Consider the following 21,385-nt stretch of genomic DNA (forward strand, 5'->3'; position numbering starts at 1 on the left):
TGTCAGGTTAAGCCAGTGGGAACTAGGCAAAGAAACAGTGCTGGAATCCAGGAAGGATAATAATAAATGTACCATAACTTTTCCTCTGCAAACTTGAATGGATTGTCCCAAAAGTAATGCAAACTCAGTCAGGGGACCTCAGTTCTAGTCCTAGTCACTCCTGATTGGAAATCCTAGATAGTACCTTTCCCCAAATAGAAAGTAGGGAAGGTGGAGGTTGTACAATGGCGGATCAATTCCTCCTTCCCCTTTGGATCAGTTGATCAATTGATGGATGAATTCCTCCCTCCTCTTTGGCTCAGTTGGTAAATTGGTGGATCAGTTCTTCCCGTTTGATCAGTTGATCAAGTGCTGGATCAATTCCTCCCTCTCCTTTTCTCTGCAGACCAACCTGACTTTTGTGGGATGCGTGGGGATGTTGGACCCTCCCCGGAAGGAAGTGATGTCCTCCATCGAGATGTGCAAAAAAGCTGGCATCCGCGTCATCATGATCACGGGAGACAACAAAGGAACGGCGGTGGCTATCTGCCGGAGGATTGGGATCTTCTCAGAAAATGAGGATGTGACGGACAGGGCCTACACGGGCCGGGAATTCGATGATCTCTCGCCAGAGGCCCAAAGTGACGCCTGCCGTTCAGCTCGATGTTTTGCCCGGGTGGAACCAGCCCATAAATCCAAGATTGTCGAGTACCTTCAGTCATTCAACGAAATCACAGCCATGGTGAGCATGAGCTTTGATGCTGCAACCTTCCTTTGGATATTTGATCTTGAACCTCCCTGGACTCCCATCGTGTGGCTTAAGACCCCGTTTTGAGGCAAGGTTCTGGAGCTTGTGGTGGCCTCCCAGCTCCTGAGGTTTCTGGATGAGGCTGATTTTGTTGTGTGCGCCTTCAAATCATTTCTTAGGGAATGGAGACTGCTTTGGTCACCTTGGAGGTTGGCCTACGCAAAGAACTGGATAGAGAGTCCGCGTGTCCCTATTTGTTCTGTTGGGCCACTCAGGGCAGTGGTTCTCAACCTCTGGTCCTCCAGATGTTTTTGACTTCATCTCCCAGATTCCCTCATCATTGGCCATGCCGGCAAAGGCTTCTGGGTGCTGAAGTCCAAAACAGCTGGAGGAGCAAAGGTTGAGAACCTCTGACTCAGGGGCATTCAGTACCATCGACCATGGTATCCTTCTGGGCACCTTGTTGGGATGGACTTGGGGACAGGTTTTGCAGCGGTTGTGTTCCTTCCCGGAGGGGTGAACCCACAAGCTATAGTTTGAGCATTCTCCAAATACACAAAAGCAATAATGCAGACACTTCTTTGGTAATCTCATGGCAAAATGCCTCTGACTACTAAATGCAAGGAAACACCAGTGGGCAGAGTTTGGATAAGTGACTTTTGGAATAACAGCTCCCAGTAATTCCTGTCTGGATCTCCAACCCTCTGAATCTCCCACAATAGCTGAATCCAAGAGGTAACCTTTCCAAGGTCTGCCAGTAAGCCAAGGTTATTGCCCATGTATCCTATTGTTACCCAAAGGTGACTGGAGGCATCTGTGTTGGTGGAGTAGGGCATTCACTCCAGGTTTTGCCCTACACTTTAAAGGCACTGAAGCCTATTTCCATACGTTGAGTAGCCCTTTGGCAGATTTGGATTCACTGCCCCACTGAAAGGGAAGATACCAGCCTGGTCCTTTCTGTGGGAAGTGTCTAGATTTCTCATCATCTGGGGGAACAGGATGCCAGACAAAACAACTATGTTTCCCTTTGCGCCTTTGCTTCCCCCAGACAGGCGACGGCGTGAATGATGCCCCAGCTTTGAAGAAAGCCGAAATTGGCATCGCCATGGGTTCTGGCACAGCCGTGGCCAAGTCAGCTGCTGAGATGGTCTTGTCCGATGACAACTTCTCCACCATTGTCGCTGCGGTGGAAGAGGGCCGAGCCATCTACAACAACATGAAGCAGTTCATCCGCTACCTCATCTCCTCCAACGTGGGAGAGGTGGTCTGGTAAGGAGCACTAGTCTCCTGCATCAGAGCAGGATAGGACAGGGAAAGAGGCTTGTGGCCCTCCAAATTGTTGGACTGAAACCCCCATCGTTCCTAACGTCTTGCTGGGGTTGATGGAGGTTGGAGTTCAACAACATCTGGAGCACCTCTGGCTCTCCAAACATTGAACATAGCTTTCAATATGACATCCCTTCAAATATTTAAACAGGGCTATCATATCGCCCCTTAACCGTCTCTTCTCCAGGCTAAACATCCCCGGTTCCCCAAGTCCCTCCTCATAGGGATGTATGGTTTCCAGACCTTGCACCATTTTAGTTGCCCCTCTTGACACATTCCAGCTTCTCAACATCCTTTTTGAATTGTGGTGCCCAAAACTGATGGCCCTTTTTAAGTATTTGAAGGGATGTCATGCTGGAGCAAGCTTGTTTTCTGCTGCCCCAGGGATTAGGACATGGAGCAATGGATGCAAGCTGCAGGAAAAGAGATTCCACCTCAACATTAGGAGGAACTTCCTGACAGTAAGGGCTGTTTGACAGAGGAAGACATTCCCTTGGAGGGTGGTGGAGTCTCCTTCTTTGGAGGCTTTGAAACAGAGCTGGATGGCCATCTGTCGGGGATGCTTTGGTTGAGAGTTCCTGTATGGCAGGAGGTTGGACTGGATGGCCCTTGGGGTCTCTTCCAACTCTACGATTCTATGATTTTCTCCTGTGGTGGCAAGAAAAATGTGTACATCATTCATCCTTGAATGTGAGGATGAAATAGTTGAAGATCTACATTCCTGTTCTGCTCAAGGTTTTTATTCCCGACTGTAAAGCAAGTGCCGAACCCTATCTACAAAACAGCTCTAAGGTAGCCTTATTAGCTTTAGGTAAAGCCTGGAATAAAACCCAGAGTGGATGCCAAGCCCAACTGCCTGAGAAGGCTCTGGTGAAACATCAGCATCCTCCAAACCACTCGTGTCCAAACATTTGTGCCTCTACTTTCCAGCATCTTCCTGACAGCCATCTTGGGTCTCCCTGAAGCATTGATCCCTGTCCAGCTGCTGTGGGTGAACCTGGTGACGGACGGTCTTCCGGCAACGGCTCTGGGTTTCAATCCCCCCGACCTCGACATCATGGATAAGCTTCCCCGGAACCCGCGAGAGCCTCTCATCAGCGGCTGGCTCTTCTTCCGCTACCTTGCTATCGGAGGTGAGGGTCCTGGGAACTGAGATGTTCATCGTCCATGTTCATCACCAATAGGACAGGTCCATCAACGCAGTTGAGTGCTGGGCCTCAATTCTGAAGACCAAGGCCTCCTATACAAACCCATCTGGATTTTAAGATATTCAGATCTTACCTATTATACCCCTTCTGTGTTAGACCCTGTGTAAGATCTGTGTAAGGGTCTTACACGGAAGGGTATAACAGGTAGGGATGTAATATGTTGGCTTTACTATCTTTACTATTACCATTACTATCTGCACAGCTGTACCAGACATGACCTGAAGCTGCCTGCAGGATGTAGCTGAGGTTAACCACCTCCCAAAAGAAGCAGCACAGTATGGGCTGCATCCGCACTGCATAAATAATCCAGTTCTGCGCCACTTTAGCTGCCATGGCTTAATGCTGTGGCATTCTGGAAACTGTGGTTTTGTGATACGTTGAGCCTTCTCTGTCTGGTGCCACAACAAAGTACAACTCCCAGAATTTCATAGCCTTGAGCCTAGCAATTAAAGTGGTGTCATCCTGGATTATTCCTCCCTTCCTTTCTCTCATATTCCCCTTCCCTTGCAGTGTATGTTGGATTTGCGACTGTGGGTGCAGCTACCTGGTGGTTCCTGTATGACACTGAAGGACCACAAGTTAGCTTCTATCAGCTGGTAAGTTGTTGTTGTTGATGTTGTGTGCCTTCATGTTGTTTCCAACTTATCATAGAATCATAAAGTTGGAAGAGACCACAATGGGCTATCCAGTCCAATCCCCTGCCATGGTGAACCTAAGGTGAACCAATCAATCGTTATTGCTTTTGGCCGATGGCCATTGCGAAAACCAAAGTAATAAAACAATACACATAAAAGTGCCATAGAACTAATATACAATGAATTGTATCGAATAACAGAAGTTTAATATTAACAATTATGGGTAACTTATATGACATAAATATGTTAAAAATTCACAGTTAGCCCCTTTTAAATCACAATATCCCCATTACTTGCCCAAGGTTACCCTATGGGTTTAACCATGTTGCAACCTTGATGCCCAAACAACAGTCCATTATAAGTAACCATGTTATGTCTGAGCTTGGCATCCATCCCAAATAGGTGCCACCTTGGGTAACCATCCAGTTCTCAGTGGGCTGCTTCCATTTCCCTTTAGCTTTCTGTTGCTATCTCCATTCATTCATACAGATGGTTACTGTTTCAGCTATAAGAATAATGGCTTTCACAGCCTGGGCGTTGTATATAACTGGAATGGGGCAATATAGCCATAAGGGAAGACAGACTGACCACAGTGGTTGGTAGATCCAACTCCATGTCAGTAATGTGGTTATATAGTCATATAACAAATGAGGGTGAAACCTCTTGTGGTTATGTTCTCCACCTGGCAGAGGAACTTTATGAGATGCACAGAGGACAACCCCATCTTTGAAGACGTCGACTGTCAAATCTTCGAATCCCGCTATCCGACCACCATGGCGCTCTCGGTGCTGGTGACCATTGAGATGTGCAACGCGCTCAACAGGTATGGCGTCCCCCGTCAGACATCTCCCTCCCTCCTCGAACGAATACAAAAGAAAACCAAATAATATCTGGGTATGAGAAGAAAAATCTCAGAATATTTCATTCACTTGCTCTTTCGCTCGTTCGGTCTCTACCCTGAGTGGGCAAGTCCGGGCACAAAAGGCTGGTGGGTGCATGAATTTGTATGGGTAGGGTGCCTGCTCTTCTGATACCATTGCAAGCAACCCTAGTTTCAAATAGAGGATGGTTCAACTTCAGAGGCATGCAACAGGAGCAGGGGATTGCAGGAACTCATTGCCGTCTCTCTCTTCCGCAGTGTCTCCGAAAACCAGTCCTTGCTCCGGATGCCCCCTTGGCTGAACATCTGGCTCCTGGGTGCCATAGTTGTCTCCATGGCCCTCCATTTCCTGATCCTTTATGTGAAGCCTTTGCCTGTAAGTAGTGATGCTTGCACTTTGAGAGAGGAGGATTTGACCCCCCGATACCACCATCCTCCTACCTTCTTCGCTTTCAGGATTGGCTTGGCAATGGCCTTGTTCTTGTGGCCTTTTGATTTGATTTGATATATTTATTTGTTTGTTTGTTTCTCCTCTGATCCCCTGATGGCCTGCAATGACATGATCTGGACTCATTTTTCTGCTTGTTTCTGGGGTTGCCTCTGCACTGCAGAAATAATCCAGTTTGACACCGCTTTATCTGCCCTGGCTCAATGCTGTGGAATTCTGCCATTGCGGCAGGAGAGCTCTCTGACAGCAAAGCTAGAATTCCCAGAATTCCAGAGCACCCACTTCTGGATTTTGCAAGCACATAATTCCATGTTTTGCTCTTCCTTTCCTTCTGCAGCTGATCTTTCAAGTGACGCCGCTTAGCTGGCCCCAATGGGTGGTTGTGTTGAAAATCTCCTTGCCGGTGATTCTCCTGGACGAAGGCCTGAAGTACCTCTCTCGCAACCATTTAGACGGTAAGTCTTGCCCGTCTACTAGCTCTGTCGGCACAGAGCCTGGGAAAGTTGCTTTTGGGGACTACAGCTCCCAGAATCCCCAGCTTAAGAAGGCCACTGACCATCAAGTGTCTTCTAGTAGTCAGGCAACTTTTCCCAAGCCCTGCTTTTGGTGAAATCATATATACACCTGACTACTTTGGAGAGAGGATGCTTTGCAAAACAAGCAGCCATAAGCAAACGCAAGTCGGTTCATCTATATGTGCGTACGTAGCAGCTTCATGATATTATACTTATTATATTATTATATGTGTGTACATATACACATAGAGATCCTACATAGAGAAAGAAATCTTGAAAAAGCTATTTCTAGCTTAAAACTTTCAGAATCCCAAAATGCCCCAAACAGTTTAAACAGCGTCTGGGGGATTTGGACACCGCAGTCCGAAAATAGGACTTTCTAAGTTCGATCACAGACATATAATAAATAAAGCAAATAAATAATAAAATAAAACATAAGTGTGTGTATGTATATGGAGCTAGATAGATATGACTATATACATACATACATACATATATGAATACACACACATATATAATATCAACATCACTTTCAGGGCATTAGGAGAAAGCCATAAAATGAAAAAGGTCATAAAAGCAAGATCGCCAAACACCACCAAGTCATCAAGATTTAAAACAGGGTAAGGTTTTAAAGGCAGAAAATAAATCTCAGCCTTGGCCGACATTTTAACAGGTCTGGGAAAAGAGAGAGGGCTTTGCCTGGCTGGCACCGGAGGGCAGAGGAGGTGCCAGGCGAGTTTCCCTGGGGAGGGAACGCCACGTGATTTGCACACGATGCCGAAATCACTGAGCACAGACTTTTTGGTTGTAAAGTGTTTCTTCTAGCACTCCTAATAGTCTTTTCGCACATTTCATAAACCTGGGTTGAACACCAAGGGATCCCATTGAATGAACCATCGGGAACATTGGCAACACTGTTTTACAGAATCATAGGGGATAGACCTGGATCAGTGCCCTCTGGACCACATATGGGCAACTTGTCGTTCTCTGTACCTTGCTGAATGATAACTCCCATGGGCCTTCGCCATTAGCTAATCTGTGGGTGACTAATACTCCCACTTACACCAGCATCATAACTTAGGAGGGCATTGCACAAGGAGATATCTAGTACCTCCTTGCTCAGTGTCTTTGCCCAGCTGAGCTCTGTTGCTCAGCTGGGCTTCTGTTAGCCAGGAAAGGAAGAAGGAGCAGCCTTCATTGCCCTCTCCCAGGGAAAGGGAAAGCCTGGATCCCTGAAGTCCGTCAGTGACCAGGGATGGCCCTACGCCTAGGAAGAAGCAACAGCCTTTGTTCCAAGCACCAGCAACATGTAGGTTGTGTATTTTACCAGCAGTCCAAAGGAGCGTGACAAAGGGCTGATGGGAGCTGCAATCCGACAGCATCTGGAGGGCGACAAGTTAGCACCGTGTCCGTAGCTCAGTGACAAAGGTGCCGAAAGTCCCATATTCAATCGCAAGCATTGTGTAAGAACTGTTTCCAGTTCTGGCACCACAATTTAAAAAGGTTGTGGAGACACTGAAGTGTGTCCAAAGGAGGGCAACGAAAATGGTGAAGGGGGTCTGGAAACCATGCCCTATGAGGAGCCACAGTAGACAGATTCAACTTCAAAATGCAATCCCAGTGAGCTTCTTTTCCACCAAACAGTGAGGTCCCTGATGTTCCTCTAAAAGCAACCAGGTCTGAGGGATGTCACTCCAGCTTGTCCAGAAAATGACAGGCGCAGAGAGGTCCTCTGGAATCTCGGAGGAGCCAAAAGTGATCCTATAATCCATGGATCATGTTCATTCTGCTTTACATATGGAAAACCCCAGGCTGAGCATCCCAGGTAAGAGGAGATGTGGAGCAAAGACCCTGAGACCGAGGAGAGCATCTGCCAGAAAGAGCACATACTCATACGCTGAGCTTTCCCATCCCACATATATGCCTGCATTGACCATCCTCAGCTCCAGATGTTGAAAAACCAAGCTTCTAGCCCTTATGGATGTCGGATATGCTCTGAAGCAGTCCAAGGAGCCTGTAGCACCTTCTTAAAACTTAATTTTAAAAAGGGGAAATTAGAGGTGGACTTTCTCAGCCATGTTTTGTTTAGTATGTTTAAAAACTAATGGAAGACAGTGAGGATCCCAGATCCCTCCAGTCTGCCTTCCTCTCAGCCTTACACCTTCTTTATTGAATAACCCATGATGTCAAATGGACCCTGGGGCCCAATAAATGAAAAGCGCTCCTTTCTTTCCACCTTCCCATGCAGGGATCTGGCTCTAAGGTAACAAGAGAAAAAGAGGGATTGCCCTACAAGGACATATTATAGATCAGCTGGGTGCCAGGCTGCCCAGATCCAAGGCAAACGCAATGTCTATTCTGTGCCCAGTATTAATGAATTGCTGGGGGAATTGGCGGTTATGCTCACCCAGACCTTTTATGGTCTCCGAAGGAGCAGGTTTCGTCGGCAGACAAAGGGTGCTTCCTTTGTTGTCCTGTCTGAATGTCACAATTGATTTAAGGAGATTTGTGGATTTTTAGCTACATCCTAACTAGGATTTTCAGCCAACTCTGGATGGGAGGATTTAGGAAGCTGGTTTATACCAAGCTAAATCACTCATTCACCAAAGAATCAAATGATTTCGTTCCCAAATACCCAGTAGCAGACATGGAGGCCATTCCTGCCATGCTTTCGAGCTTTCCTGAGACATTTTAGACTCAGGATAGGCCTTGGTTTTAACAACTGGAAGCTACAAGAAGTCACTTGCTGTTTCAGAAAGGGCATCAATTGGCACAGAAGGCCTCCCAACATGGTGGAAATGCACTCTAAAACCTATAGTGATCATAGGGAAGTATGTTTAATTAATGTTATTGTGACATTTTATGACCGTTACCCACCTTGATCCTTCGGGGAAAGGCAGGCTATAAATAAATATATTATTATTATTATTATTATTATTATTATTATTATTATTATTATTATATCCCCTTGAAAAAGTTTGGGGAAATATTGGCCCTCAAAAACAGTCCTGGGTCTGCACTTTGCCCATCCCTATACGAAAGCCTGAAGTAGATCTCCACTAATATAGGAGATGCCAGCCATTCCAGGCTAAAGGAGAGGTAGGGAAATAGATTTGAGTCTTTTTAAATGCTGACAGACCTTTCCTGCCTCTCTCTCCAGGCAAAGAGATCAAGGCATGAATGGCGCAAAGGACGCTCCGTCCCTCCGCAAAAGAAACCCTGCGTAACTCCTAACTGGGACTTGGAAGAATTTGCATGCTTGAACATCACCAAAAGCCACCAAGGAATATGCATGTGTTTTGATTTTTTGAAGTCTCGGACTCAATGCGGGTGAAATGAAAAACTGATTTTTTTTCTTTTTCGTTGGTTTGTTTTGGGTTGTTTTTTCTTCCTTTTCCTTTTCCGGTTTTTGTTACGTAGCTCTTTTGTTTTTCTGTACATATTGGTGCAAATACTGGACAGCTAAATTATGGGTTTGGGGTGGGTGCCGGGCGGGGGTAGCCTTTGCTTTGCAACGGGGGCACGGTAGCTGGATCCTTAGAGGTCTGCTTCTGAAGAATTTTAGGTCTTTCCCACCCCGTAATGTTCTTATTTCCTCCCTGCTCTTTCCTTCCTCGCTGCCCTAATAATATGATTTTCTTAACTTGAAGTGGAGGGAAGTCAAAGTTGATGATGAGTTTCAGGATGAGGGATGGGATGAGCTAAATCCTATATTGCACAGGCGGCCACTTCCATTTTTCTATCTCCCCGATAACCAGCTCTGTGGAGTTTTCCAGCTGGTTTGCAGGAACCCATGGGGCCGCAGGGGTAAGAAGAATGAGCATCGACTGAATTCCCTATTTTGTCAGGAAGATCCAGCATGCAACCACGATAAATCCTTGTTGCTGGTAGGCTTGCAGCTCAAGAGTGTGGTGAATCCGTTATTCCTGACTCTCCTGGGCCCATAACCTGTTTTGAGGGTAGGCTTGGATGGCTGCTTGGATGTTTCTAGTGGAACCTGGCATGGATTCATTGCACCCCTGACTTGGAAGCCACCAGCTTTCATTGGTTAGACACAGCTCCCGGTAAGGATAGGGAATATGGAGATGGCTTTTGGGGCAAAGTCTGTTGACAGTAGGAGAAACAGGAGTGGGACGTCTTGATGCTCTCACCTGGAAGCTTAAAGTGACCCAGTGATCTGCTTCCATCTTGGGACCTTTTCCCCTCTCCACCGGTCTGATAAGTTACCTGTAGTTTCCTCCCTGTTGCAAGAGCTTGTTAGAGACTCACATGCCTCAGGTTTCCAAGTTCTAGAGTCCAGACAGCTCTGGATTTGGGGAGATGGTTGCAGGTCAACTGCAGGCCCATCGTGAGAAATATTTGTGAGCAGAAAAGGTTGGCATGGCCTGCCGCATGGAACAGCCACATCCCAGCCACATTTGCAAAGATTGGTCCTGTGACACTTGTAGGCATTTGCTTTGCAGCTGGTTGAGTTCAAGAGTCAGGGACTCCCTGCTTGGGGAAAGCTAGGAAGTCAGGGAGAAGGAGCCTAGCCTACTTTCCTGCTCAACATGTTGGCTTTTCTCTGCATTGAAAATGTTGTTCTCCGTGACACGAATTGGCCATTTTATAACGAGAACCTGGGCCCATATATATGAACGTATAAGAAAATGTGTTTCGGGGAGGAAGTTGTGGGAAGCTTTTCCGGCATGAGAAAAAAGGGGGAAGTGGTGCGCCAATGGTGCGCCGTTGGAGACTAGCAGCTTGAATTTAGTGCAGATACAGTAGGAGCCTTGCACCTGAGGAAGGGCATAGTAACCCAGGAGAGCTCATGCTATGATAAATCTGTCGTTTCAAAGGGGCTCCAGGATATATTTTGTGTGAATGGGAGCTGGGCAACTGTGGGGGCACATTAGTACCCCTAACAAGGGTTGCACCTTCAATGCACCTCCTCTGCAAAATGAATGAAAACATTCCCCCCAGAATGTTTTTTGCAAACACTATTGATGCTCATCTCTTTGTGGGAAAGGATCGGTTATTGATTTCCATTGCCCACAGTTGTTTTCATTCCTGCTTCTTGGATTGGCATCATCCAATGGCCAAATCCGATAGGCAACAGAGCATTGGGATGTATCCTTTCCATGTTGTCATCATTGGACAAATGGAACAGCATAATAAAAAGCATTCATCTAAATTGGTGCCCATAGGGTTTCTCATTTGCTGGAATCTTTCCCTATTTAGAAAATCATAAATGGGGAACCTTTTCTGCAAAGGTCTTATCTATTAAGAAACAGAAAGATAAGAGTATCAGGGGAAAGCCATGACACTGAAACCAGGATCCATTCCCATTTTGATTGTGAATGTTTATGTGTCTTTTATTATATATACATATGAATGTAAAGGACTGGTGGCTTTGCTGTTTTAGGGTGTAAATCCGTGCTGGGCTTTGCCAGGCTGTCTTCAGATTTAACACAGCGAAACAGTGGCTCCTGTGTCAGTCGGGCAATGAATCCGCTCCAGGTTTTGGAAAGGTTTAGAAAGAGCTGTCCAGGGATGGAGATCAGTACTTTGAAAGCCTTGATGAAAACCTGGAGCGGATTCATTGCCCCACTGACATGGGAGATATCCCCAAATAGCTCAAAAAAGATCTCCTCTAAAAATGAGTGTAAATTCACTGCTCCAAAGCAATAGATGAACCCACTTCGCCACGAGGGAGATATTTTCCATTACACTTCCCAAGGCTTGCTACTAAATAGAAATGTACAGGTTGCAATGCTAGGCTCACTTAAGCATCGCTCAGTTCCCAGGCCTTCTGAGTAGACCTTATAGGATTGCTCTATTACACTGTAAGGCCTTTTTATTCCCCGCAAGACTACGAGTAAGCCATATATTAAAGCACTTACACTATCGTTTCAAGAGGTCGGAAACTAAAACTCTCCCTCCGAGTTCATCCGTGATTGTTTCCCTCTTTTTTAATTTTGAAAAGGAAACCTGTTGACTTTTGAATGTCTTCAGAGACGGCGTTTAACGTGACAATCCTTTGGAAGGTACACGCCGAAAGCATGCGCGGGGTCCTCCCTTCCCTTCTTTTTTATCACCAGCATTGTATAAAATGAAAGTGAAATGTTAAATTCAGACACTGGGACTGTCGCCAGGCCTCTGGGAATGTATAGACTATTGAATATTATACTACTGAGTCGGTTGGGGCTGTACAGAGCGGAAGAGAAATCTTTGCATGAAATGTCGTTAACTGTATTTAATATATAATTGTATCCGAGGGATTTTAATATGGAGCTTTTTTTGGGGAGGGAGGGATTGAGGGAGGGGACTTCTTTATAGAAACTGTGTGGTTCCGACCGAGTTGTTTTAAGAAACAGAAAGAAAACCTATTCTTCATTCGCTCTGTCTCACGTTTCTGTTGTTCGGAGTGGGTTATTATTATTATTATTATTATTTATTTCCCCGACTGACTATGAATTACTTCTTCTTTGAAAAATATACAGTAGTAGTAAAAGCCTGACACACAGCTTTTCCACTTCAAAACTTCATGCACTAATGGCTTGTCCATAGAGCGATCTTACTCCGCGGCTTTATCGAAAGGAGCTGCCTACGGCTGCGTCCGCACTGCAGACCTGATGCGGTTTGAGACTGCTTTGACTGCCATGGTGCAGTTAGTGCACTCTTTCCAACATCCTGATCCGATACGCTATTGGCAAATGGCACTCGGTTTTCATGATCCGGAACAAAAAGCCTGATCCAGTTGAAATGGAAAAGAAGGCAAGTGCTGCACTGGGAGGTGTCACTTTTTCTGGACTGGGATGAACAAGCCCTCCCTTCGAACCTGGCTCTGCAGAGTCCCACTCCGACACTCTAACTAACCACTACTTCACACTGTCCTTACATAAGATGCCTTGGGCTCATACCTTATTTAGTCACGCTATTCATGAGAATCATCCCTTTCCTTCCAGGATATTGATATTTCAGGTATGGTTCTTGCACAACTGTTTTGCCTTTATGGTCCGTGTCCAGCCCTGGAATGCAAATATGCTTTTCCAATGGGCGCTGTTTGCTTTACATGAAAACATCGAAGGTTGTATTTCTCAACGGCGATCCGTGGCAATTGTCTGGGAGTAGACAAGGAGATGAGACAAAGACAAGGAGATGAGACAAAGGCTTGTGGTATGCACCTTTTCCCCTTGCAATCTATTAGTAGTAGTAGTAGTATTATATTGATTTGTATCCTGCTCTTTTCCCAGAACTGGAACTCAGATTTATTCCATCAACTGCATCAAGTCTGTCGGATTTGTTTGCACTGAAAACAGGTTCTTTTGTCAGCTGGGGTTTGCTCTTGGTCTTCAGCTGGCAAGGCAAGTCAAGGCAAGATCCAGAGGTTTGTAGTTAGTCACATTTCCATATAGTCCAGACCAACCTGTGGGTTGCAACCCCTTTGGGGATCGAACGACCCTTTCACAGGGGTTGCCTAAGACCATCAGAAAACACATACAGAGGGTCATCTGGAGAGGTCCTCCTGTTGGCACCAGACATGGTTTTGAGGGTTCCTGTGACCAGAGAGACGCGCGATGTCTACCTCTGTCTTAAATCTGTATGCATGTTAACCTCACCTAGAATTGGGACTTGTTAAATCCTATGGATTTAGTGTTCGTACTTGAGTTAAGGCCCTAAATCCCCTAAAGTCACCAGATCCTGTCTGGTCTTGGAAGCCAAGCAGGGTCAGGTCTGGTTAGTACTTGGATGGAAGGATGTCAAAGAGATGTCATCGACAAGAAGCTATCATTGGTTGCACAGGTCCAGGTTTGTCAGGGATGCTCCCAATTAATCCTCCGCTGTCCTGGATTTTTCACCTGTCTTTAAAACGTCCCAGTTTCTCCCATTTTCTCTCTTCATCTCAGCTTACTTCAATGGCTGCAAACTGAATTCAAGGTACAAAAGTAGTCAGCGCTCAATCCAGCAGCGGTGAAAGGAGAGAAGGGGACAGAATCGTTCCCTTCCTATGAGGCTCAGGCAAGAGCAAACTTATGTGTTTCTCCTCTTTACTAACTTTTGCACTGTGACATAGCTTGGCCACATGTGTCCTGGTTTTCATCTGTGAGCCGTTGCAAGATATGAGGTTGATAAGCCCAACCCTTGATGCCTGGATGCTTATCTTAACAGTTGCCTGTGTTTGATCAGATTGATTTCTTTCTTGTTTTTGTAGCTGTGCTGTGGATTTTCATCACCAAGACAACAGAAACCCTAAACAGAGATAGACTCTCCGCATGATATTTGAGTAGGCTGGTTTCCCTGAGAGTTTGACACATGGATAGAGAGTCGTTCCTTCCCACCCAAGGTAAACAGAGATCTGTAGTCACCAGATGTTGCAGATGCCAACTTTGCCCGTCGCGTCTGTCTTGAGATACACCAGTAATTTAACAACAATAGTAATCTAGGGTTGTACATGAAGGGTCCCCTTCCCAGTCTATGGCCTGTTCCAGACTGCCAAAATAAAGCTGCTTGGGGTCTCTTTGGAGGTATGCTGTTTAAATGATGCATGCATCCTAAGAATCCAGAAGCTGCACCAAAGCTGCACTCCAGTGCTTAGGAATGGAGTGTGGCTTTGGCGCGACCTCCGGACTCTTAGGACCCAAGCGTCATTTAAATAGCATACCTCCAAAGACACCCAAAGCAGCTTTATTTTGGCAGTCTGTAACAGGTCAATGATTCCAAGATTTAAAGGCATCTAAGGAGGCCTCCTAAGTCTAGAATCCTGTTGCCGATATCTATCAGCATAAGTTACCCCACCTCGACCATAACACTTTTTAGGGTCATAGCTTCATTATGGTTGCACAAGTAGGGTTCTGCCAGTGTGCAAACCTTTGCGCTTTTCGAGACACCATGCTAAGTGTGTCCCCTTGTGCTCTTTGACTAGGGGTCCATTACCCATTGCACAATGGAAATGTGAGTTGTGACGTCAAGGGCTTTCGTGGCCGGCATCCATACTACTGTAGTTTGTTAGTTTTTTGGGCTCTGTGGCCATGTTCTAGAAGAGTTTATTCCTGACATTTTGCCAGCAACTGTGGATGGCATCTTCAGAGAAGAAAGGTGAGTTGTGAATTGTTATGACTTCTGTTGTGCAAAGGTGCAATCCAATATACAGGCCACTGTCTAACTACGCGGGTGTGGTTTTACACTTTGCACACCCCTCTGTTGGAACGTGGCCTAAAAGGGACCATTTTAGGGTGCATTCCCTTTGTGGGCACTAGAACCATTCCAAGGACCAATGTTGGATGTGGTTATGTTTGACTTATTTTTCAAGCCATTGGCCACAGTTATTTATTGCGAGGTCTGAGTCCAAGTTATTTGGGTTTCTGTTTTGCTTTCCTCCAAAATGGCTTTGAGCTGTTTGAACAAATGCCTCTTTCTCCCTGTGGATACTTCCCCAATTTGGTCTCATTCTCAGATTGAAGGCATGTAACCTTATTGCTTTGACAGCACTCCTTGGCTGTGAAACGGGGTCTGAATAATGCCATCCCCTTTGCTGTCTCTTCCTTGATTTGGGGAAAGCCGCCTCTGTGACAAACCCAAGAAGCATTAACCCTGTTCTCACTATGGAATAATTCAAGGTAAAATATGTTGCCAGGAAGGAACAGATGTGGTTTGGACAGATTTATTCATTCACTGGAAATGGGTCTGATGCATCTTTCAGGGTAGCGATTCCCAAACTTTGGTCCTCCAGGTGTTTTGGACTCCGGCTCCCAGAATTCCCAGCCAACTTGACAAATAGGGATTCTGGGAACTGGAGTCCAAAACATCTGGAGGATCAAAGTTTGGGGATCATTGTTTTAAGGTGAAACCTGTTCCAAAGTGGCTTCCCAAGAGTATACTATTGAAGCTTCCGAGGGATAAGTTACCAAGTAGTTGCAAGTTACCTGTAATAAAATGGCAATCTTCAGCAACAAGAATACAATCCAGTTTCATTTCAAATGTAACCTTAAAAAAGGAGTTGCACTAGAGAGGATCGGCATACTGTTGCGGACTTATATCTTTGTAAGTGGACTCGCATCTGTGGGAATTAGAATCGGACAGTTCCATAACGTCCATATCCAGTAAAGGGCTGCTTTTGCATTGTTGTTGTTGTTGTTGTTGTTGTTGTTGTTGTTGTTGTTTAGGAGAGATGACAAAATGAGTGATGTGCATCGGGACCAATGTAAAGTGGGGCAAGCATTGATCTCAACATACATTGGGACACCAGGAAAAAGTGATAATGCTAGGAAAGGTAGAAGGCAGCAGAAGGAGAGGAGGACAACGCAGCAGATGGATGGACTCAGTTACGGAGGTCATGGGCCTGAATCTAGAAGACCTAAACAAAGCAATGGAGGACAGAAGGTCCTGGAGATGTCTCATGCACAGGGTCACCATGAGTTGAGGTCTATTCGAGGACAGATAACAACAACAACAGTCAGCGGACGGAGCTGTGACCACAGAGGTCCATCCTCATAGATGCATCAGACGGTGGAGGATCTCAGCGAGAAGTATCTAACTACTTCCATAGTGAGGTTTACATCTGAATCAGGCACCATCAGGTTCCCATTTTATGCATCATCCTGAAACCCCAGATTTGCACATCCACTTCTCAAAAAGGGACGGAGGAACTGAACCATGTTTATCCATTGTTTGCATGGCGACGGTTCTGCCTCAGAGCTCAGTACATGCCAGATATGGGCCACTAGTCAGTCAAAGACCTGATCTAATCGATTAGTCCTTGGCTTTCTTTTCCCCGTAAGTACTGGAAGATGTTCAGGAGATTTCTGTGGAAGGGAGAAGGAACGAAGGCGGTCGGTCCCTTTAAATAGCCTGGCTGGGAAATGCATTTGAAATGGTTGGATTTGCACCTTTGAAGCCTGGAGGAAAAACAGATCAGGCGGATAATGGGTTCATCGATGTGACATTGCCTTAATGCTGAAAAAGAGACCCAGATAAGCATCGGATCAGGGAGCCTGAGGCCGGCTTCAAAACCCCTTGACAGCCTTTTACAATCTGCCCATCGAGAGCAGCAGGCAGGCCTTATAAAGCGAGGGAATGAGTCGTAACCGGACGGGATGAAACGAAGCCTTCTAAGGAAGGTGCCGTGACCCAGCCATGCCAAGGCAGTGACAATGGAGAAAGTGGGATGTCTAAATTTAACAGCAAAGAGTGTCGTAAAATCCGACCTCTTGTGCAATGAAAGCAATGGCAGGCTGCCCTGACCTGGTGATGGTTTTGGACAACGTTTGATCCCAGTTAGTACTGCCAGTGGTCAGTTATGGGAGTTGCAGTTCAAAGCATCTCGGGTCCATCGGGTTAGTCTAAAGAAAGCCAATCCACGCTGTTTTCTTATTCAATATAATCGGATGTCTTCTGTTCCTGATCCGTAGTGGCCAAGTCTTTGGGATCTGGTGGCAATGAGAGTGTTCATCAAACTAGGAAACGTTTGGGCGTCCATTCAGCATCTGCTAAGTGTGCAGAACGGTTATAGCTCCTCCGTGCTTAGTTTTGTTTTCATTACCTGCCTTTGCACTTTCTTCTGTGACCTTCCTTCATAATTGTTCCAAGCCTGTGATGTCTCCTGCTAGTAGTCCGGTGTCATCTGCATATCTGAGACGGTTGCTGTTCCTTCCTCTTATCGTCACTCCTCCATTTTCCAAGTCATCTTCTCAAAGTTTGATCCAAAGAAGGAGAACTCTTTATTTCGATTTCTTCTAGGTTGGCTTTATGTAGATCCTGTGTGGTCATTGTTTTTGTGGTCTTTATGGATCAGGGCTACTGACTAGGAGGTGCCATAACACAACAGAGGTGCCTGGTGTGCATTGAAAGCGCCCAATGTGTGTCAGAAGTGCCCAATGCCCATCAGAGGTGCCCGATGCACATTGGATCACTCTTGCATGGATGCACATCTACACAACAAATAGGGCTTTGTTGCGTTTCGGCAACGTAGCTACAGAAGGTAGACGAGTTACCTTTCTTTTTGCAAATGAAAATTAATGTAGCTTTGAAAGCTTTTCCCCAGGATTGGTAAAGCGGATATAAGTTTGGTTAACTGTGTTGTTCTCGCACTTCCATTACTGTCTCCTCTGCAGTCCTTGCTGAGGTTTTTGACTCTGGCTCGTGATTTTGAACCGGATATATGATGTGCGGAGTAGCAAAGAGCAAGAAGGAACGAAGAGATCCGTGTGCACATGTGGGAAGATCATGCAAAGGGATCTTGTAGCACCGTTGAAACTAACTGTGCAAAAGAAGATGTAGCATAAGCTTTTATAGGCTAGCACTACTTCCTCTGTTGTCTGATGAAGTAGACCAGGGCCTGTTCCAGACTGCCAAAATAAAGCTGCTTCAGGTCTCTTTGGAGGTATACTCTTTAAATGACGCATGGGTCCTAAGAGTCCGGAGGTTGCGCCAAAGCCCCACTCCATTCCTAAGCACTGGAGGGCAGCTTTGGTGCAGCTTCCGGACTCTTAGGATGCATGCATCATTTAAATAGCATACCTCCAAAGAGACCCCAAGCAGCTTTATTTTGGCAGTCTGGAACAGGCCCAAGTCTGCAAAAGCTTAGCTTACTACTGCTCTGAACAGCAATCGCAGAGGTACTTTTTCTAGTGCAGGTGCTTGGTCACTGTGATAGCCACAACCCCAAGAACAATGCCAAAGTGCAACTCTGCAGACACATATCTGTGCATCTTTCTGCACAGTTGGTGCACAGATGTTCTCTGCATGTGCATATGTCATACCAGTTGTGCCTTCCGCATCATCGAGGACAGTCTCCAGATTTGAGTCCCAAATTTTAAACATATTTGGGACCTAGGAACCAGCCCCTTGGATAGTTCATTTACACTTTGGACTATAATCCAGAGGGGGGTTCACCATCCCACTGACAGTGAACCTGCTGGCGTTAACCAAAGTCTTCATTGCAACACAGAGAGACTGTAACCATAATGCATTGTGAAGATCGTTCTGTTTTTCTCTCCCAGCGTTCTTGACTGTCCTTGTCCTTGTAGGCTGCATGCCCATGGCAGATATAACCCTGTTTGACACCACTTTAACAGCCATGGCTCCCTGGATTCGATAGCCAAGCGCTATGGCTGTTCAAGCGGTGTCAAACCGGGTTATTTCTGCCATGCGGATGAGGCAGTAGAGGGCTTCCAAAGGCCCTCTTTGGAAATCGTTGCCATGTTTTGGTCCCCTGCTGCATATTGGAGAGGAGAGCCTTGTTTTTTCTTTGCCCTCCCTCCTCTTGTGCCCATTTACGCAGAGCGAATCAATTAATAGAAACTAAAAGCAACCGTCCAAACTTTCTTTACTTGGATGGAAGCGTGACTAAAAATGCTATGCGGGAGACGCTGAGCCCTTTGTATAATCTACCGCAAGGCCTTCCCCAGCTGCATCCTGGAAAAACAACAACGTTAAATGCCGTTAAGAGTGAAGGGCCTCTTTTCGTCTTCCTCTGTAGACTCTTTGGTTTGTAAAAACCAATGCTTCGCTGTTCATCGTTTTCTTGCCAGGCTCCTGGAAAAGATGACGGTTCAAGCCAAACCACCGCTCTGTTGAGATGCTTGTTGCTTGAAAACTGGGAGTGTGTTGTTTGTTGTTGCCGTGTACCTCCAAGTCGTTTCCGACTTATGGCATCCCTAAGGCGAACCTAGGGCTGCTGGACGTTGCAGTCCAATAATGTCTGGAGGCCTGTATGGTTCCCATACATTTCAAATGTCATTGCGTTCAGAAATAGACCAGAAGCTGGTGGAGATCTTTCTGCGAGAGGGAGATATGTTCCCACAAACCACTTCCAGCCAGAAAAGTGTTTCTGAACGGAGACGTCAGTTTTCTAGTCCAGCTGCTCAGTCTTCGAACCCCAAGTTCGAAAGCGCAGCTCTGTCGACTCAGATCTGTGCATCTTTGTGCACAGTTTGTGCACAGATGTTATTTGAATGTGTGCACATCGTTTCAGTTGGAAGACACTCCCTCGGCGTGTGGTGGAGTCTCCTTCTTTGGAGGTCTTTAAGCAGAGGTTGGATGGCCATCTGTCAATGGGGATGCTTTGATGGAGAGTTCCTGCATGGCAGAATGGGGTTGGACTGGATGGCCCTTGGGGTCTCTTCCAACTCTACGATTCTATGATTCTATGGAATGTGGATTGTTCTAATATGTGTACATCTTACTTGTCCTTTTAAATTGTGGGGTGTCACCAGGTGTGATCCATACCTGTGACAACATTGTATGCTAACTCTCTGATTCAATGTACACTGGTCCCTCCACATTCGCTAGGGTTAGTGGGCGAAGGGGCTCCATAAATGTGGGAAAATAAAAGAACGCTATTCTTTTGGCCTGAGAGAACACCTTTCTAGGAATCTCCAGGTCTTCCAGTGCAACTCTGTGGCCCACATCTGCCAAAGGTTGATCATAAAATCATAGTTGAGGACCCACAGGTGTCTAGAGAAGTGTTTTCTGTAGGATCTTGTAGGTTTTTCATCACAACTCTATGGCAGAGTTGCGCTGGAGGACCTCAAGATTCCTAGAGAGAACATATCCATTAAACCCGCATGTAATCAAACCCGCAAAAGTCATAGCCGCAAATGCGGAGAGCTGACTACCAAGACTTTAACAGCTACGCCACTTTGGCTTGTATGCCTTTTGAATGCGTTTGTCAACTATTCTAGGATGTTGGCACACATACGCATCCCTGTTTAACCCAAAGAGCAAACAACCTCTTGGCTTTTAAACCAACACAAGGAACCAAGACATACGAAAGATGGAACAGAGCCCTTTGGCACCGCAGAGGAGGAGTGCAACATTTCTCCAGAAGCGACCTTTGGGAATAGCATAGGTCAAGCATGCCCCTATTTTTGTTTGCAAGATGTTGGAAGAGAGAAGCAGCATGCATCCTGCAGAATTCCCTTCTCCTTTGCAGGGATTGTTGTGAGTATAGTGCACAGGCATGTATTTTTCTGCAATTCGGTTAGTCCCGGGTGCTGGTTTGTGTCTGATTTCTGTTCCTTTTTTACACACCTCCCATCTGCACCCACCCACAAGCCATCTAAGGAGATGTAAGTGAACTGCTACACCCAAAGAGAGATTGAGAGAGAGGGAAGGGCAGAAGAAAACACAACCAAAGGAGTTGCAGAGACAAGAGGCTCCATCAACTGGTCCACCAGAAGGTTGTCCACCTGGGCTGGGCAGAAGACGCCAAGCCAGCGTCCTTTCCACCATGGGGCAGAAGTTTATGGAGACAGTGACCTCTTTCCTCTTTGAATATGACACGCCAAGGATGGTGCTGGTCCGGAACAAGAAGGTCGGGGTGACTTTCCGGCTCATCCAGCTGGTGGTCCTAGCCTACATCATTGGGTAAGTGTCTACTGCTTTGGGGTCGGGCGAGAAAGCCATCTGGGTAGTCTGGCGTTGCCACCAAAAAATGTACGTTCAGGTTATGTCAATGTTTATGCCTACCCCAGACTCAACCCTATGTAGTCTTTATTCATTTAATGTGAAGTTGAAGGCTTTCATGGCAGGCATCCATAGGTTTTTTGTGGGTTTTTCGGCCTATGTGGCCATATTCTGGATAGGGATAAATCCGTGTTAGGGATAAATTCCTCCAGAACATGGACACATAGCCCCCCAAAAAACCCCAAACCCTGTGTGTCTG

The 21,385-nt window shown here is 46.1% G+C and overlaps 3 protein-coding genes across 6 annotated transcripts in view; all 3 read left to right on the forward strand.

The window, feature by feature from the left end:
* The window catches only part of LOC121917146 (sarcoplasmic/endoplasmic reticulum calcium ATPase 3), a 78,024-nt gene extending 65,925 nt beyond the window's left edge, over nucleotides 1-12,099 (forward strand). The window contains exons 14-21 of the mRNA XM_042442872.1: nucleotides 386-721; nucleotides 1,776-1,996; nucleotides 2,984-3,186; nucleotides 3,772-3,857; nucleotides 4,586-4,719; nucleotides 5,035-5,152; nucleotides 5,562-5,679; nucleotides 8,900-12,099. Of these exons, the coding sequence (XP_042298806.1) occupies nucleotides 386-721; nucleotides 1,776-1,996; nucleotides 2,984-3,186; nucleotides 3,772-3,857; nucleotides 4,586-4,719; nucleotides 5,035-5,152; nucleotides 5,562-5,679; nucleotides 8,900-8,919 (1,236 nt within the window). The 3' untranslated portion in view covers nucleotides 8,920-12,099. The remainder of the gene's footprint in view (nucleotides 1-385; nucleotides 722-1,775; nucleotides 1,997-2,983; nucleotides 3,187-3,771; nucleotides 3,858-4,585; nucleotides 4,720-5,034; nucleotides 5,153-5,561; nucleotides 5,680-8,899) is intronic.
* Nucleotides 1-21,385, forward strand: part of UBE2G1 (ubiquitin conjugating enzyme E2 G1) — a 554,317-nt gene that overhangs the window by 381,135 nt on the left and 151,797 nt on the right. The gene's annotated exons all lie outside the window — the stretch shown is intronic.
* P2RX1 (purinergic receptor P2X 1) overlaps nucleotides 13,829-21,385 on the forward strand; it is a 30,146-nt gene continuing 22,589 nt past the window's right edge. The window contains exons 1-2 of one of the 3 annotated variants that reach the window (XM_042442875.1): nucleotides 14,791-14,817; nucleotides 20,403-21,087. In XM_042442875.1, the coding sequence (XP_042298809.1) occupies nucleotides 20,951-21,087 (137 nt within the window). In that variant the 5' untranslated portion in view covers nucleotides 14,791-14,817; nucleotides 20,403-20,950. Of the gene's footprint in view, nucleotides 14,066-14,790; nucleotides 14,818-20,252; nucleotides 21,088-21,385 lie in introns of those variants that run through there. The other 2 variants (XM_042442878.1, XM_042442876.1) reach the window with 2 other exon arrangements.

This window comes from Sceloporus undulatus, chromosome 11 (genome assembly GCF_019175285.1).
Source record: "Sceloporus undulatus isolate JIND9_A2432 ecotype Alabama chromosome 11, SceUnd_v1.1, whole genome shotgun sequence".
Lineage (NCBI taxonomy): Eukaryota > Metazoa > Chordata > Lepidosauria > Squamata > Phrynosomatidae > Sceloporus > Sceloporus undulatus.